This window comes from Hemiscyllium ocellatum, chromosome 18 (assembly GCF_020745735.1).
Source record: "Hemiscyllium ocellatum isolate sHemOce1 chromosome 18, sHemOce1.pat.X.cur, whole genome shotgun sequence".
NCBI classification, from domain to species: domain Eukaryota; kingdom Metazoa; phylum Chordata; class Chondrichthyes; order Orectolobiformes; family Hemiscylliidae; genus Hemiscyllium; species Hemiscyllium ocellatum.
This window is the reverse complement of record NC_083418.1, coordinates 81,813,134-81,831,897: the sequence shown is the minus strand read 5'-3', so window position 1 is coordinate 81,831,897 and position 18,764 is coordinate 81,813,134. Positions and strand designations below refer to the sequence as shown.

General features: G+C 46.0%; 1 protein-coding gene across 7 annotated transcripts in view; it reads left to right on the top strand.

Annotated features, from left to right (window-relative positions):
- LOC132824520 (SH3 and multiple ankyrin repeat domains protein 2-like) overlaps positions 1-18,764 on the top strand; it is a 1,314,713-nt gene that overhangs the window by 1,215,487 nt on the left and 80,462 nt on the right. For all 7 annotated transcript variants that reach the window (XM_060839149.1, XM_060839148.1, XM_060839147.1 and 4 more), the window contains 2 exons: positions 1,810-1,945; positions 10,785-10,865. In XM_060839149.1, the coding sequence (XP_060695132.1) occupies positions 1,810-1,945; positions 10,785-10,865 (217 nt within the window). The remainder of the gene's footprint in view (positions 1-1,809; positions 1,946-10,784; positions 10,866-18,764) is intronic.

Sequence of the window (18,764 nt, the reverse complement as noted above, 5' to 3'; positions counted from 1 at the left end):
AAACATTGGATTCTCTCTGAGCTGGTCATTGCAAGTTCTTGGAATGTTGCCACCTGCTCTCATATCTGCAAAGGGTGAAAACAGAATGATTTTACAGTTTAAATTGCCTCAATAATGTTTCATCAGATCCACTTAGTGCTTTAACAGCAAATTTAACATCATATAAAAGTCATGAAGATAGCTGCATTGAGAATGTGTTTCTACTGAGGATTAATCTGTGCAGGAAGCCATTCATTGAGGGCTTTACCATGTTACATACACTCTCTTTCTTTCTCTCTCTCTATCTCACACACACACACACACACACACACACACACACACACACTCTCACTCCATCACTCACTCACTCTCTCTCACACACACTCTCTCTCTCACTCCCTCACTCACTCTCTCTCTCTTTCACACACACTGTCTCACACACATACACAATGTGTACACACATGCACACCATCTATATGTGCATGCACACATGCCATTCATACACATGTACATACATACACTATGTATACGCACACATTTATACACACATGCATCATGTATATGCACACACTAAAGCATACACATACTCCATGTGTACATGCACATATACAGATACGTGTATACACACGCACACCATGTGTGTAGAGCACGTGGCATTTGATAGCGTCCTGGGCTCCATTACTGCTCATTCTCCCAAGCTCTGTTTGTTTGGGATTTCGTTCCTGGGATGTGGGCATCTCGGGCTGAGTTGGTATTTATCACCCTGGCCCCTAGTTGCCCATGGGAAAGTGGGGGTGAGCTGCCTTCTTGAACCACTGCAGTCCATGTGCTGGAGGTCGGTCCACAGTGCTCTCAGGGAGGGAATTCCAGGATTTTGACTCAATGACACTGAAGGGATGGTGATATATTTCCAAGTCAGGACGGTGAGTGGCTTGGAGGGGGAACTTGCATGGGGTGGTTTTCCCATGTACTTGCTGCACTTTTCATTCTAGTGGAAGTGGTTATGGGTTTGGAACGTGCTGTCTGAGGAGCTCAGTGAATTTCTGCAGCACGTCTTATAGATCCTGCACACTGCTGCTACTGAGCGTCACTGTGGAGGGAGTGGATATTTTCTGTGGCGTTTTGTGGTGCGGTGTAGCCTGTAACATCCTTCATCGTACTTGCCTCCTTTTCCTTCCTTTCCACCACCAGGCCCCGCAGTGTTACTTGTTCACAAAAGCAAGTCAGTGTCCACAAAATATTCCATTTTGCTGCTGGGTCAATGTTTCGCACTGAGACTCATTGTTTGGTTTTAAACGATCTTTAATGGAGTTTAGAATGTAGTTTCCAGTTAGTTTTTCAGCCTCAGTCTCCTCCATGCTCAGGGATTCCTTTTGGTATTGAAATGATTGTCCTTATTTTTAAATATTCACTCCTGGAGGAATAGCCTGGTTCTATGAGGAAGGATACTTGCTGGTGATATTGCAGTGACCTGTCGGACTGGAACACTAAGTCAGGAAACCTCTCAATGAAGAAGGAAGAGGTTAATGCTTCAGCTCACTGACTGTCCATCCGAACCCGAACCCGCACCGATCCCAGCTGCAGCAGGTTCAGGCAACTGTCAGCTTGGAACAACAACAGGTTTGTATCAGGGATCAGTTTTTGTTTGTTCAGGATGTTCAGGGTTCTGGAACCAAGACCAGGAAGATAGAGGTTCTCATTGGATGGCAGAACAAATCCAAGGAGCTGATTGGCTCAGTCCTGGCCCCTCTGAAATAATGCAGAGCAGGTGTGGAACAGTTTCTTTGTTGGTTATTGTTACTAAACGTACTCATTTCCAATTTCTTCCAGGTCAACAATGAGAATGTTGTCAAGGTTGGTCACAGACAAGTGGTGAACATGATCCGCCAGGGAGGAAACCATTTGGTGTTGAAGGTTGTGACAGTGAGCAGGAATCTTGATCCAGAGGACACAGCTCGAAAGAAAGGTACTGCTTTCACTCTCTGGCTCGGTCTTGTTGGACAACGTCCCATTGGTATGAATCAGCTGCTTATTTTGAACTTACAGGATCTACACAAATCATTCAGACCAACTGGTCCATCCTAGCATTTGCATTCCATAGAAGCTTCTTCCCAGCCAATTTCCTCAATCCCAACAACAGTTTCCTTTCTCCCTTTTGCACTGATCTAGTGCCTGCACCCTCCTCAAAATGTCTTTCTCACTGGCCTCAACTATTTCTTAGAAAGTCCCGTGTTCTCAGGGTACAGAGGGCTCAGTATCAGCCAAATAATTTACTTCTGAAAATGGCAATAACACCTTGGATTTCTGTAGCACTCTGAAGGTAACAAGTACAGCAAACCACTTTCACAAGAGCATTGATCAGGCAACATTTGAGACAAAATAAAGAAACAAAAGAACTGCAGACAAGGGAAATCAGAAACAAGCAGAAACTGCTGGAAAAGCTCAGCAGGTCTGGCAGCATCTGTGGAGAGAAATCAGAGTTAACATTTCTGGTTGGGTGACCCTTCCTCAGAACTGATGGTAGCTAGGAAAAGGTTGTTTTTTATGCAGACGATAGGGTGGGGGGAGGGGAGTCCAAGCTTAGTCAACCTTTCTTCATAAGGCAAGCCCTCCAGTCCAGGCAGCATCCTGGTAAACCTTCTTTGCACCCTCTCCAAAGCCTCTGTATCTTTTCTATAATAGGGCAACCAGAACTGGACACAATATTCCAAGTGTGATCTCACCAGGGACTTGTACATCTGCAGCAAAACCTCGCGGCTCTTAAACTCAATCCCCTGTTAATGAAAGCCAAAACACCATATGCTTTCTTAACAACTCTATCCACTTGGGTGGCAACTTTGAGGGATCTATGTACTTGCACACCCAGATCCCTCTGTTCCTCCACACTGCCAAGAATCCTGTCTTTAATCCCATATTCAGCATTCGGGTTCGACTTTCCAAAATGCATCACTTCACATTAATCCAGGTTGAACTCCATCTGCCATTTCTCAGCCCAGCTCTGCATCCTGTCTATGTCGCGCTGCAGCCTGCAGTAGCCCTTGATACTATCGACAAAACCTCCAAGCTTTGTGTCATCGGCAAATTTACTAACCCACCCCTCAACCTCCTCATCCAAGTCATTTATAAAAACTACAAAGAGCAGAGGCCCAAAAACAGAGCCCTGCGGGACACCACTCACCACTGACCTCCAGGCAGAATACTTTCCATCTACAACCACTCTCTGCCTTCTGTCAGCCAGCCAATTCTGAATCCAGATAGCCAAAACTCAATGTATCCCATACTTCCTGACTTTAGGAATGAGTCTACCATGGGGAACCTTATCAAATTCCTTGCTGAAGTCTATATACACCACATCCACTGCTTGACCTTCATTGACCTGTCTCGTCACCTCCTCAAAAAACTCAATAAGATTCGTGAGGCATGGCCTGTCCCTCACAAAGCCATGCTGACTGCCTTTAATCACGCTATGCTTTTCCAAATAGTAGTAAATCCTACCCCTCAGAATTCTTTCCAAAACTTTGCTGACCACAGATGTAAGACTGACTGGTCTGTAATTGCCAGGGATTTCCCTATTTCCCTTCTTGAAAAGAGGAACTGCATTCACCTCCCTCCAATCCTCCGGTATGATCCTGTGGAAAGTAAGGAAGCAACTGCATTTCTCACTTCCTAGAGCAACCAAGGAAGTATCTGGTCTGGCCCTGAGGACTTATCAATCTTAATGTTTGCCAAAATTTCCAGCACATCAACTTCATCAATCTTGATCTGCTCAAGCCTGTTTCCCAGCACCTCAAAGTTCTCATTCACAACAAGATCCCTTTCCTGAGTGAAAACTGAAGCAAAAAACTCATTCAGAGCTTTCCCTTTCTGCTCAGACTCCAAGCACAAGTTCCCTCCACTATCCCTGACTGTCCCCACCTTCTCCCTAATCCTTCCTGCCAAGCCTTTTTCGTGTCCCCTCCTGGCTCTCCTCAGTCCATAGCTGAGCTCCTTTCCAGCAAGCCTGTAATCCTCTCAAGCTGTGCTCGATCCTTGATTCCTCCACCTTACGTAAGCTGCTTTCTTCTTTTTGACAAGAAGCTCCTCTGTTTTCGTCATCCAAGGTTCCTTAATCTTGCCCCTTCTTACCTGTCTCAGAGGAACAAATTTATGCGTCACTCGCAACAACTGCTCCTTAAACAGTCTCCACATGTCTGCTGTGCCCTTTCTGTGGAACAATTGCCTCAGTCTGTAATTCCCAACTCCAGTCAGATAGCGTCATACTTTCTGACACCTGTCCTGGCCCATTGACGAGCACCAAATCCAAAATGGCCTCTCCCCTCGTTGGCCTGTCTACTGCTATTAGGGGGTCTGTAGACAACATCCAATTAAGTGGCTGCTCTCTTGCTGTTTCTAACTTTCACCCACACTGACTCAGTAGACAAACCTTCCTCGACAAGCTTCATTTCTGTAGCTGTGATGCACTCTCTAATTAGCAATGTTACACCCTCTCCTCTTTTCCCACCCTCCCTGTTCTTTTTAAATGTTTTAAACCCTGGAACAACTCTCAACCATTCCTGTCCCTGTGAAGCTCACATCGCTGTTATGGCCACATCATCATAAACCAGATGATAATATTGGTGCTGCTTCCCTCTCTTGGTCAGAATTGGAAATATTCATTTATTCTACTTCTAATCTCCACCGTGCTTTCACCTTCACCTGGTCCATCTCTGAGTCCTCCCTTTCCTCTCTTGGCATCTCTGTTTCCATTTCCGGGATAGACAGGCCACCAATATCTGTTATAAACCCACTGACTCCCACAGCTACCTGGACTATACACTCTGCTCCCGAAAAAGACTCCATTCCATTCTCCCAGTTCCTCCATCACTTTCACGTCTATTCCATTGAGGCCAACATCAACAAAGGAGCCTCCAAAATATCCACCTTCTTCCTCAAACGAGGACTTTCCCAGTACAGTTGTTGACAGAGCCCTCAACTGAGGCTGACCCATTTCCTGCACTTACACCCTCATCCCCTCTCTTCCCTCCCACAACAGCAACATGGTTCCCCTTGTCCATAACCACCATCCCACTAGCATGCACACCCAGAAGATCTCCGGGGAATACCACAACAGACACATCCCCTCCCGTCTCGTGTCAGCCTTCCACAAGGTCCGTTCCCTCTGGGACACCCTGGTTCACACGTTTATCACTCCCAACAGCCTCCACAGCCCCACGAGGTGTAACTCCTGCCCATTCACTCCCTCCTCATGTCCAAGAGCCCACTTCCCACTTGCTGCTCACCTGCATTTGCTGCTCACAATGTGGTCTCTTCTACATTGGGGAGATGAATCTTAGACAGGGTGACTGCTTTGCAGAACATCTGCATTCTGTCCACAAAAAAACACCCTGACTTTGCAATTGCCTGCTACTCTAACCCCCGACCCTGTTCCTGGCCAACATCTCAGTCTCAGGCTTGCTGCAGTGCTCTAGTGAAGCACAGTGCAGGCTGGAACAACAGCACCTCATTTTCCTCTCTACAGCCTCTGGACTCAATATCAAGTTCAACAATGTTAGGGCTTGAGGAACCTTCTCCCATGTCCTTACCCCAACCCCCAGGCCTTGTCATCACTTAGTCTGTGATTACACACACCCATTGGTCACCACTAAGTCCCCAATAGTAGCTGTGCACTATCTTAGGCTGACCATTATCCAATGCTTCATCTGTCTCACATTTCTACTCTCTCTTTGAGCTCTATCTCCATCTATTAGTTAATCCTTATCCCCTCCCTACCCTATCATCTGCATAAAATATAACTTTTTCCAAGCTACCATGTGTTCTGAGGAAAGGTCACTGCACCCAAACATTAACAGTGATCTCTTGCTCTCTCTATAGATCTTGCCAGACCTGCTGAGCTTTTTCAGCTATTTCTGGTTTTGTTTAGTGTTTGATGTCGAGTCACAATAAGTGTTATGTGGATACAGGAGCAAATAGTTGCACCAAGTCATAAGTTTTATGGAGCAAATTAAGGAGAGGAGACAGGTTGACTGGCTGAGGGAAAACAAACTCCAGGGCTGTTCCAGGCTGAGGGAAAACAAACGCTGAGTCTGGAAAGTGTGAAAATAGATAAGTCCCCTGGGCCAGATGGGATTTATTCTAGGATTCTCTGGGAAGCCAGGGAGGAAATAGCCGAGCCTTTGGCTTTGATCTTTATGTCATCATTGTCTACAGATATAGTGCCTGAAGACTGGAGAATAGCAAATGTTCCCTTCAAGAAGGGGAGTAGAGACAGCCCTGGAAATTATAGACTTGTGGGCCTTACTTTGGTTGTGGGTAAAGTGTTGGAAAGGGTTGTAAGAGATAGGATTTATAATCATCTGGAGAGGAATAAGTTGATTAGGAATAGTCAACGCTGTTTTGTGAAGGATAGGTCGTGCCTCACAAACCTTATTGAGTTCTTTGAGAAGGTGACCAAACAGGTGGATGAGGGTAAAGTGGTTGAGGTGGTGTCTATGGATTTCAGTAAGGCGTTTGATAAGGTTCCCTACAGTAGGCTATTGCAAAAATACAGAGGCATGGGATTCAGGGTGATTTAGTGGTTTGGATCAGAAATTGGCTAGCTGAAAGAAGACAAAGGGTGATGGTTGATGGGAAATGTTCATCCAGGAGTTCAGTTACTAGTGCTGAACCGCAAGGATCTGTTTTGGGGCCACTGTTGTTTGTCATTTTTATAAATGACCTGAATGAGGGCGTAGAAAGATGGGTTAGTAAATTTGCAGATGACACTAAGGTTGGTGGAGATGTGGATAGTGACAAATGACACTGTAGGTTCCAGAAGGACATAGATAAGCTGCAGAGCTGGGCTGAGAAGTGGTAAATGGAGTTTAATGAGGAAAAGTGTGACATGATTCATTTTGGAAGTAGTAACCGGAATGCAAAGTACTGTTTTAATGGTAAGATTCTTGGTAGTGTAGATGAGCAGAGAGATCTCGGTGTCCATGTACATAGATCCTTGAAAGTTGCCACCCAGGTTGATAGGGCTGTTAAGAAGGCATACGGTGTGTTAGCTGTTATTGATAGAGGGATTGAGTTTAGCAGCTGTACAAAACTCTGGTGCAGCCACATTTGGAATATTGCATACAGTTCTGGTCACCACATTATGGGAAGGATGTGGAAGTTTTGGAAAGGGTTCAAAGGCAATTTACCAGAATATTGCCTGATATGGAGGAAAGGTCTTACAAGGAAAGGCTAAGGAACTTTATGCTGTTTTCATTAGAAGAAAGTTGAGAGACTTAATCAAGACATATAAGATAATCAGGGGGATAGATAGGGTGGACAGGGAGAGTTTTTTCCTTGGATGGTGATGGCTAGCACAAGGGGACATAGCTTTAAATTATGGGGTGATAGATATAGGACAGATGTTAGAGATAGTTTCTTTACTCAGAGAGTAGCAGGAGCATGGAATGCCCTGCCTGCAGCAGGAGTAGACTCACCAACTTTAAGAGCATTTAAATGGTCATTGGATAGACGTATGGCCGAGAATGGAATAGTGTAGGATAGATGGGGTTCAGATTGGTTCCACAGGTCGGTGCAACATTGAGGGCTGAATGCCCTGTACTGCGCTGTAAATGTTCTATGTTCTGGTGGGACTTGTCAGCTGACCGTAATCCCATGAAGGGTGGAGTAACAGCTAGTGACAGTGCAGAAGAGGCCAGCATGAAGGAGCAGAGGGATCATTGAGGGTTGTGCAACTGAAGGACGGAAGTGGTGGTGTTATTGAAGATGGGGAGGAGCATGTCTCTGGAGGGAGTTGAAACCACCATAGAAATGTCAGAAACAGAGTTATAAAATCATGCAACCAACTGAGTTCAAGGCTTGAAATGAACACATCTAGCCTAGAAGTAACATTCTCTTTTCTCCAATGATCCCCTTTGTGAACTCTCTGAAATGTTCTCATCATGTGATTTTTACACACAGCCAACTGAACACTGTCTTTGAAACCTTGAAATCCTTTGTGCTCCTTTTTCTGTGGAAGGGAGTCATTATTGTCCAGTTGACAGGTCTGTGTGGGCAGGTGCTCGGAAATTAAACACCCAGCATGTTGCTGCTAAGCAACATCAGTGAGGCTGTGAAAACTGGACACATTTTCATAGGGAGAAGGTTTTGAAAGGATACTGTCCAAAGCCATTCTGAATGCCCACCCACAGTGAACTGTAATCAAACGGCTGTGTCTGTTCAGGGACGAATCACAGACAGTTTCTGTCTTGGAAAGTTGGCTGGAGTTTGATCATTTTCCAAAGAGAATTTTAAACTGCTGCTTTCGATGAAATGCCCAGTTGCCTTCCATCGGCTGACAATCAGCTTCACTGAGCACTGGCACAGATTGGAGTCATTCCAGTTTTCTCTTTTTTCTCTCTTTCCCCAATCTTCAATTTCAACAACACAGAAGTCTAAATGTTCCTTGAAACATTTCTTTTGCAGTCTGGTCTTTACCCAGTTGTAGTGACCATCAGATTAAAGCACCATCAGTGTTCTGTCTGTCTAATGACAGAGCTGCCCTTTGGCGACATTACTTTTTATGCTGGTCCCTACATTTCAGATCAGACCATTAACGATCTCTGTGTCACCTGTTAATTGGTTACAAATGGTTTAAATAACCTTTAAAACAAGCATTGTGGGAACTGAATTCACAAGAAATCTTTTTGTGCTTATTTCTTTTGTGTCCATGTTTTCATGTGTCGGCCTTTCAGAAGGCTCACTATAATGAACTGCCAATTGTTATTTAGATCCGTTGTTTCATTTTCAACCATGCTGGTCTTAACTCTAACAGGAACAGGAGGAGGCCATTCAGCCCCTCTAGCTCCTTTATCTTTTGAGAAGATCAATGCTGATCAAATTGTTGGATCAATTACTGATGCTTCAATCACTTAGCTATCAAAAGGTGGTGGCTAACTCCATCTTGAATATTTTCAAAGGCCCAGCCTTCACTACTACCCAGAACAAGGGGTTCATAGCTTTAGGTGAGGGAGAGCAGATTTAAAACAGAAAAGAGGAGAGATTTCTTCTGTCAAAGGGTCATGCATCTGAGGAACTGACTTTCCCAGAGTATGGTAGATGCTGGGACTTTGAGTGACTTTAAGGAGGAGATCAGCAAGTTTTTAATGAGTAATGGGTTAAGGGTTATGGACAGCAAGCAGGAAAGTGGAGTTGAGACTGAGATCAGATCAGCTGTGATCATATTCAATAGCACAGCAGGGACCGAATGGCCTCCTGCTGTTTCCAGCTCTTATTCTGTAAAGAATTCTATCAGCTAATAATCTTAGAGAAAATATTTCTCCTTATTTCAGCCTCATATGGTGGACACAGATTTCCCCTCCCACTACCCCCCCCAACCCTGCGCCCCCCCCACACCCCCCGCGCCCCCCACAAGGTGTAACATCCTCTCAGCGCCTCCCCTGTCAAGCCCCATCAGGGTTTTGGTCTGTGTGGGATCACCTCTTGGCATCGGTTAAACCATCCTTTTGTGGCCCATGCCCTCTTTGACCTCGAGGAAGTAGGTAACAGTTGATATAGTGAGGGGGTCTCCCACACTGCGGTTAGTCAGGGACCTCTAGTTTACCAGGCACCACTCTTGGCGGGAATCTGAACCGGATTATCCTGCATAGAATTCAGCAGAGTAGCCCAGGTGCGTGATGGGAATGGGTCACAGGTGAACATGTCAGCTTCCCTGCCCTCGCCCCCATTCCACACCCCCAACCCCAGTTGTCACCCCCATAAACCCCACCCCATCATCCCCCAAACCCACCCCCACCCTCATCCCCACCCCCACCAACCCCCACCTCCACCATTCCCAACCCGCAACCCCACCATCCCCCATCCGACACCCCCACAAACCCCACCCCCACCATCCCCCAAAACCACCCCCACCCTCATCCCCACCCCCACCAACCCCCACCTCCACCATTCCCAACCCGCAACCCCACCATCCCCCATCCGACACCCCCACAAACCCCACCCCCACCATCCCCCAAACCCACCCCCACCCTCATCCCCAACCCCACCAAACCCCACCTCCACCGCCCCCCCATCCCACACCCGCAACCCAGTTCTCACCCCCACAAATCCCACTGGCACTGTCCCCCACCCCCACTGTTCCCCACCCCCACCGTTTCCCATACCACCACCCCCCACCCCCACCATCCCCCAGCCCTACCGACCCCCCACCCTGGCCAGATCACCATTATGAATATAAAATGAAAATGGTCAGCGAGAAGGGGGTGCAATGGGAACCCTTTCCCCACCGAATATTCCCGAGTTTGTGAGGTGACGCTGCCGAGATACTGAAAGAAATCTGGAGCTCGCTGCAATCGGCCCCAGCTCCTCGAACAGCCTCTGCGGGCAGAGAAACGGAAGAAACATTTCTCGGCAATTTCCCACTGTCATCGGAAGATGTGTCAGATGTTCAGTAAATCTAAAGGGATGGAACATGAAGCAGTGAGGGAGATGTTGGAAATAGGATGGAAAGCATGTGAGATTAAATAATGAAGAGGCAGATGGTAGCAGGGAAATGAAGGTGATAATGGAACAAACTGGGATAGAATCGGTGTGAATAACCAGGAGAGAATCAGCTGCAGCTTTACTCTGGAAAAGAAATGACAGCAATGGTAATTATCTGAAATAACTCAACTCACTGGTGAGAGGAGAATATAGACAATCCGCCCTTTGTAGGAGATGAGCAAGCACTTGCTGACTCAGATGTGTATTTTGGAAGGAAACTAATTTGAAGATTATTTCTTTACTTTATCTTTTTCTTTAATTTCCCAAACAAGCCCCACCGCCTCCAAAGCGAGCCCCGACCACTGCATTAACGCTACGCTCCAAGTCTATGACCTCCGAACTTGAAGATCTCGGTAAGAAAACGACATTGAAACTGCATGCTTTGGTCTGTGAGTGCCCAGTGGAGGGACTGTGCTGTGTGCTCCGTTATAGTGAGTGATCAGTTTCTCAGGTGCTGCATGTATTGCCATCGATGAGACCTGCTCACTGCCCCTTGTTGTACCATCCAGTGTAAAACTCTGAATGGGATGCTCAGTTGGCAAAGGGGTGATCAAATGTGTTCCAGATTGAAATCTGATAGCTGGACCAGTTGGGTTCTCTTCTGACTATCTTCCATCTCTCTCTCTCTCCTATTGTATTTGCGCTGTCACCAGTGGACAGAGGTAAGCTGACCTGTTCCGCACTGCGGTCATTACACTTTCTTTAAAACAAGTTATTTTCTAATCAAAAAGTTAATATTCCATTAATTATTCTAGTGGTATCCAAACTTATTGCATTATGTTCAGAAATGCACAAATGAGCCTTTAGCCTTGACCATGGGGTGTAACCATGGTGGGGTATTGATGCATTTACAGCCAGTTTGCCAATCAGAAACTGCTCTGTTAGTTGCTGAAGTAACGTGTAAGTGTTCCTGATGACTCTGATCATTAGGAAGTGATTCCTTGCTGAGCCCCACTGTCCCCACCCACACCCCTCACCAGCTGAGATCACTTTTCTCAAGCTGCCTTCTGAATGAATGTGCCTTCAGCAGGATGGCCACAATGTTCCTAATCACACTCAGCTCCCTGATGTCTGACCGTCACACACTTCGAAATATGACTTCTGACAGAAAACGCTGTTGTTAGGACGGGGCTACCGTCCCGTGTTCGTTTGAAGGAGAGAGACACAGGATCTGATTCAAAATATAAGCTGATTTAATGAGAGAGCCGTACACAGGACATGCAGTGAGATATTTACTCTTCACTGGAGAAGGCGCGTTCTGATCTATTGTTCTCTTTGTCTAGCTTTTAGCCCCTCACATCCCAGTGCTACATCCTTATTTGGTAAGAAGCGGTATTCTCTAATAGTATTGGTTCCAGAAGAGATAAGATTCAGTTACCTCAGTATGAGCTACGTGCAATCTAACACGGTTTCAATGTCCTGTTATCTGTTCACCCTCCCTGTGGCCCCATTATGCCATCAGTGTTTCAGTCTGTTCTTAGTGTAACATAATGGCTTACTGTTGTCTAGTGAAGCTAACAGTTTCCAGACTTGCTAGTACTACCTTACGTGAGCACTACCTAACAATAAAGTTTCTGAACACAACCTACCCTTAATAATGCTTCCTAACACTGTCTAAACCCAGACTAAATACTGGAGCAATAGGTACTCGGTTCACGCTACACAGTACAAATCCACACGGTGAGGAAGGGATGTTACACAAGAAATGGAATGAATAAAGACCAGTCTGGGTTGCAACCCCCTCCCCCCGTACGCACTGGTGTATTGCTGAGCTAGGCTGTTTAGCCAGGCTGTGTATTTGAAATGTTAACATGGTATCAAAGCAGAATGGTTCCAAGAAGAGTTGTATTCTGTTCAAGTATCTCCACAGTTTGGTGTGGGGTCAGTCTCTTAGTTACCAAGAAAAATTGTAAATGATGACCATGACATGCTTCCAAAGATGCAGTTCCCAGGTGTCAATTGCTGTGATGTTTGAAAGGGGAATCCTCTGCTTGTTCATCTCTGTTGGTGTTAATTGCGTGCACTAAGTGACTCGGTGCTTTCTTTCTGATGCTTGCTATTGTTTTACCATGAGACTGACCATCTCGCACAGTGTTCAGCAGAAAATGGTCATTGTTGACTTTATACTCAGGGAGTGAATCTGTACAGGTCAGTCCCTAACACTGTCACCATTCCCCCTCACGTAAACTAAGAGGGGTTATTAGAGGCTATGCAATGGCCCTAATCCCAACATCATCACACAACATGGAACAACAGTCCCAATTACCCAGATGTCTCGTTTATGGTGATGATGAATTTGACATTGGCCCTCCAAGGAGTTGGAAGGAGGGCAACAGCTGCTTAACCCAGCTCTCGATGCAGGTATACAGATGGTGAGGTTGGCATTGGGCAACATACCTGATGATGAGCCAATTGAGATCCTTGAGTGAACAATTAAAATGGTCCTTTGCTCCATCTGACCATCATTGTGAAGGAACTAGTACCAACAGCAGCCCTGACCAAATGCCATGTTTCCCTGAATGAGCTGGTGTTGGTCAGGGAGGGGAATCAGTGCAGGGAGGGGGCAGTGCACTCTCTCTTGACCTGCCCTATCCCACCCCCTCTTCCCAAACCACCATGGCCTGTCTGCTGGATCTGAAGCTAGGATTGACCCCAATCCTGATCTAACACTGCACACTGCTGTCCCAATGTACTGGAGGTTTAAAGCAAGATTGGGTGGATCCCAAAGATCAGACGTCCCAGTTAATGGCCAACTGATCCTAAAATGGCTGTGGGAAGGGCAGCCAGTGTCCCCTTCATTGGGCATTGCCTCTCTCTTACCCGCCCACCACCCCCTGGCATTTTAGCTGAGGATGGAGGAGTCATAAGGAATTCAATATCACATATTATTTGTCCCACTGAAAGAGTGAGCATTACTTCACTGTCACTTGTAAGTCTGCACTTCTGCAACGACAACTTGAAAGGCATGATACACCGAATAGACAATGTGGAGGCCATACGTACCTGCTGAGAAGACAACACACATCGAGTCGCAGAGTCATACAGTTGCAGAGTCACCGAGTAGCAGAGTCACATATTCGTAGAGCAATAGAGTCACAGAGACATGGAGACATAGAGATGTACAGCACAGAAACAGACCCTTCAGTCCATACCAACCAGTTCTCCTGACTAAATCTAGTCCCACCTGCCAGCACCCGGCCCATATTCCTCCAAACCCTTCCTATTCATATACCCATCCAAATGCCTCTTAAATGTTGCAATTGTACCAGCCTCCACCACTTCCTCTGGCAGCTCATTCCATACACACACCACCCTCTGGGTGAAAGTTTCACCTCTTACATCCCTTTTAAATCTTTCCCTCTCACTTTAAATCTCTAGTTCTGAACTCCCGCATCTTAAGGAAAAGACCTTGTCTATTTATCCTTATCCACACCCCTTATGATTTTATAAACCTCTATAAAGTCACCCCTCAGCCTCCAAAGCTCCAGGGAAAACAGCCCCAACCTGTTCAGCCTCTCCCTTTGGCTCAAATCCTCCAACCCTGGCAACATCCTTGTAAATCTTTTCTGAACCCTTTCAAGTTTCACAACTTCTTTCCGATAGGAAGGAGACCAGAATTGCACACAATATTCCAACAGTGGCCTAACCAATGTCCTGCACAGCTGTAACTTGACCTCTCAACTCCTGTACTCAGTACTCTGACCAATAAAGGAAAGCATCCCAAACGCCTTCTTCACTATCCTATCTACCTGCGACTCCACTTTTAAGGAGCTATGAACCTGCACTCCAAGGTCTCTTTATTCAGCAACACTCCCTAGAACCTTACCATTAAGTGTATAAGTCCTGCTAAGATTTGCTTTCCCAAAATGCAGCACCTCGCATTTATCTGAATTAAACTCCATCTGCCACTTCTCCGCCCATTGACCCATCTGGTCCAGATCCTGTTGTAATCTGAGGTAACCCTCTTCGCTGTCCACTACACCTTCAATTTTGGTGTCATCAGCAAACTTACTAACCGTACCTCTTATTCTCGCAAGGAAATCATTTATATAAATGATGAAAAGTAGAGGACCCAGCACCAATCCTTGTGGCACTCCACTGGTCACAGGCCTCCAGTCTGAAAATCAACCCTCCACCACCACCCTCTGTCTTCTACCTTTGAGCCAGTTCTGTACCCAAATGGCTAGTTCTCCCTGTATTCCGCGAGATCTAACCTTTCTCACCAGTCTCCCATGGGGAACCTCGTTGAATGCCTTAGTGTAGTCCATATAGATCACCTCTACCACTCTGCCCTCATCAATCCTCTTTGTTACTTCTTCAAAAAACTCAATCAAGTTTGTGAGACATGATTTCCCACACACAAAGCCATGTTTATCACTAATCAGTCCTTGCCTTTCCAAATGCATGTACATCCTGTCCCTCAGGATTCCCTCCAGTAAGTTGCCTACCACTGACATCAGGCCCACTGGTCTATAGTTCCCTGGCTTGTCCTTACCACCCTTCTTAATCAATGGCACCAAGTTTACCAACCTCCAGTCTTCTGGCACCTCACCTGTGACTATCAATGATACAAATATCTCAACAAGAGGCCCGCAATCACTTCCCTAGCTTCCCACAGAGTTCTCAGGTACACCTGATCAGGTCCTGTGGATTTATCCACTTTTTGGAGTATTGGGAGCAAAGTACTAACTTGGATTGAAAGTTGGTTGGCTGATAGGAAACAAAGAGTAGTGATAAACAGCTCCATTTCGGAATGGCAGGCAGTGACCAGTGGGGTACCGCAGGGATCTGTGCTGGGACCGTAGCTTTTTACAATATATGTTAATGATATAGAGGATGGTATTAGCAATAACATTAGCAAATTTGCTGATAATACTAAGCTGGGTGGCAGGGTGAAATGTGAGGAGGATGTTAGGAGATTACAGGGTGACCTGGACAGGTTAGGTGAGTGGTCAGATGTATGGCAGATGCAGTTTAATGTGGATAAATGTATGGTTATCCACTTTGGTGGCAAGAACAGGAAGGCAGATTACTACCTAAATGGAATCAATTTAGGTAAAGGGGCAGTACAGAGAGATCTGGGTGTTCTTGTACACCACTCTCTGGGTGAAGAAGTTTCTCCTCATCTCTGTCCTAAATGGTCTACCCCGTATTTTTAAGCTGTGTCCTCTGGTTCGGCACTCACCCATCAGTGGAAACATGTTTCCTGCCTCCAGAGTGTCCAATCCTTTAATAATCTTATATGTCTCAATCAGATCCCCTCTCAGTCTTCTAAACTCAAGGGTATACAAGCCCAATCGCTCCAGCCTTTCAGTGTAAGGTAATCCCACCATTCCAGGAATTGACCTCGTGAAACTACGCTGCACTCCCTCAATCGCCAGAATGTCTTTCCTCAAATTTGGAGACCAGAACTGCACACAATGCTCCAGGTGTGGTCTCACGAGGGCCCTGTACAGCTGCAGAAGAACCTCTTTGCTTCTACACTCAATCCCTCTTGTTATGAAGGCCAGCATGCTATTAGCCTTCTTCACTACCTGCTGTACCTGCATGCTTATCTGGTGTACAAGAACACCCAGATGTGAAGAGATGTAATTTAGCCTGGCCAATTCACCTATCTTGCATATCTATGAATTGTGGGAGGTAATTGGAGCACCCACAGGAAACCCATGCAGACACAGGGAGAAAATGGCACAGTGGTTAGCACTGCTGCCTCACAGCACCAGAGACCTGGGTTCAATTCCCGCCCCTGGCAACTGACTGTGTGGAGTTTGCACATTCTTCCCATGTCTGTGTGGGTTTCTTCCGGGTGCTCCGGTTTCCTCCCACACTCCAAAAAAAATGTGCAGATTAGGTGAATTGGCCATGCTAAATTGCCCGTAGTGTTAGGTAAGGGGTAAATGTAGGGGTATGGGTGGGTTGCGCTTCAGCGGGTTAGTGTGGACTTGTTGGGCTGAAGGGCCTGTTTCCACACTGTAAGTGATCTAGTCTAATCTAAAATTGCAAACTCCACACAGACAGTTGCCCGAGGGCAGAATCGAACCCGGGTCCTTGGCGCAGTGAGGCAGCAGTGCTAACCACATTTGATGGACTGCTTTCAAAAGGGAACTGAAGGCAGCTTTACACACCATTCAAAGGCTCATTCATGGACTGGCATGTGACTATGGACACAACTCATACAGAGGGCTGTGCTGTCTGGTGGAAAACGCCTCCAATTCTCCACTCAGATATTGACACTGTTTTACTGAAGCCCATTGCCTTTGAAGTAAAAGAAACTAATGAGAGTTTAATCAGCTGGGGTGGAATGTTCCAAAACAAACCGTTTCATTACCCAGCTGCTGAAAGAATTCCTGATGGATTTGGGAATGTGATTAGCCTCAATCCTCTGTTTAATTTGGAGATTGAGAACATTAGCTTGAAACGTTGGAACCAACCCAATGCCAACAAGAATGATTCAGGACTGTGAGTGTGAGAGAGAAGGTAACAGAAGACCAGAAGACATATGAACAGAAAAGAGGCCATTCAGCCCATCAAGCCTGCTCCACCATTCAATCATGACTGATAAGTTTCTCAAGTCGAGAGTGTGGTGCTGGAAAAGCACAGCAGGTCAGGCAGCATCTGAGAAGCAGGAGAATCAATGTTTTGAGCAAAAACCCTTCATCAGGAATTCCTGAAGGGCTTTTGCCCGAAACGTCGATTTTCCTGCTCCTCGGATGCTGCCTGACCGGCTGTGCTTTTCCAGCCCACACGCTTGGTTCTGAACCCCAGCATCTACAGTCCTTAATTTCTCATGATAGGGTTCTCAACCCCATTTTCCGTCTTTTTCCTGTAACCTTTGATCCCGTTAGCAATCAAGAACTTAGCTATCTCTGTTTTATATGCAGTCATTGACCTGGCCTCCACAACCTTCTGTGACAATGAATTCCAAAGATTCCCCACTCTCTAACTGAAGAAGTTTCTCCTTACCTCCATTCTTTACTCTAAGGCTGTGCCTAATCTCTCCCACCAATGGAAACATCTTCCCAACATCCACTCTGTCCAGACCATTCAGTATTCTGTATGTTTCAATTAGATCCCCCCTCATCCTTCTCAACTCTATCATAAATGCTCTCAGAGTTCTCAAACATTTCTCATATGTTAAGCTTTTCATTCCAGGACCATTCTCATCAACCTCCTCTGAACCCGTTCCAGGGCCAGTACATCTTTCCTGGGATATGGGGCCCAAAACCGAACACAATACTCCAAATGTAGTCTGACCAGGGCCTTATCCAGCCTCAGAACTACATCCCTGCTTTTATATTCTCGCCCTCTCGAGATGAATGGCAACATTGCATTTACCTTCCTAACTACAGTCTCAACCTGCAAGTTTACTTTAAGACAAACCCTTTGTACTTCAAATTTCAGAATTTCCTCCCCATTTAGAAAATAGTCCATGTCTCTGTTCTTCCGACCAAAGTGCATGACCTCACATTTTCCCACATACTCCTTCTGTCACTTCTTTGCCCACTCTCCCAACCTGTCCAAATCCTTCTGCAGCTCCTGCCTCCTCAATGCTACCTGTTCCTTTACCTATCTTTGCATTGTCTACAAATGTAGCCAGAATGCCCTTGGATCCTTCATCTAGATCGTTAATGTGTGAAGTGAAAAGTTGTGGTCCCAACCCTGACCTTTGTGGAACACCAGGCTTCTATCCTGAGAAGAACACACCGTGTAGACTCCGTTGCTTACTCACGCTGTTTGGAAGAATGTGACTTTGTGGCAGAGGAGAGCAATCCCTGCCTTTAGCTCAAACAGCTGCTCACATTTTTGTAGCAATCTATACCTCGTGGGCATTTCCTCGATAGGGACAAATCCAAGGTAGTGTCCAAATTGGGTGGGTGACGGGGAGTGAACCTTTACTGGAACAGCTCAGAGCACTTCCAGGATCGGCATTTTTATGTGGGTCTTTGTAAGTTAGGGGGAAATCAAATGGCAAGATGGTTGTGTGAAGAATAGTTGATGGAGGGGCCAGTGCTGGCAGACGAGAGGCAACCGAGAATGAGAGGAAGCAAATATAGGCAAAGGAAACAAGGCGTGCAAATCGAAGAGGATTCTTCCAGCGGAGTGCTCTCACTCTGTCATGGAGCTACTTTTACACGTCCTGAGATCGTTTAAATGGTGGACCAGTCAATGAAACCTTTGGTTTTAAATCTGTGATTATAGATTTTATAAGTCCAGGCTCAAGATGACAGAACAAAATAATGATAAATGCATCT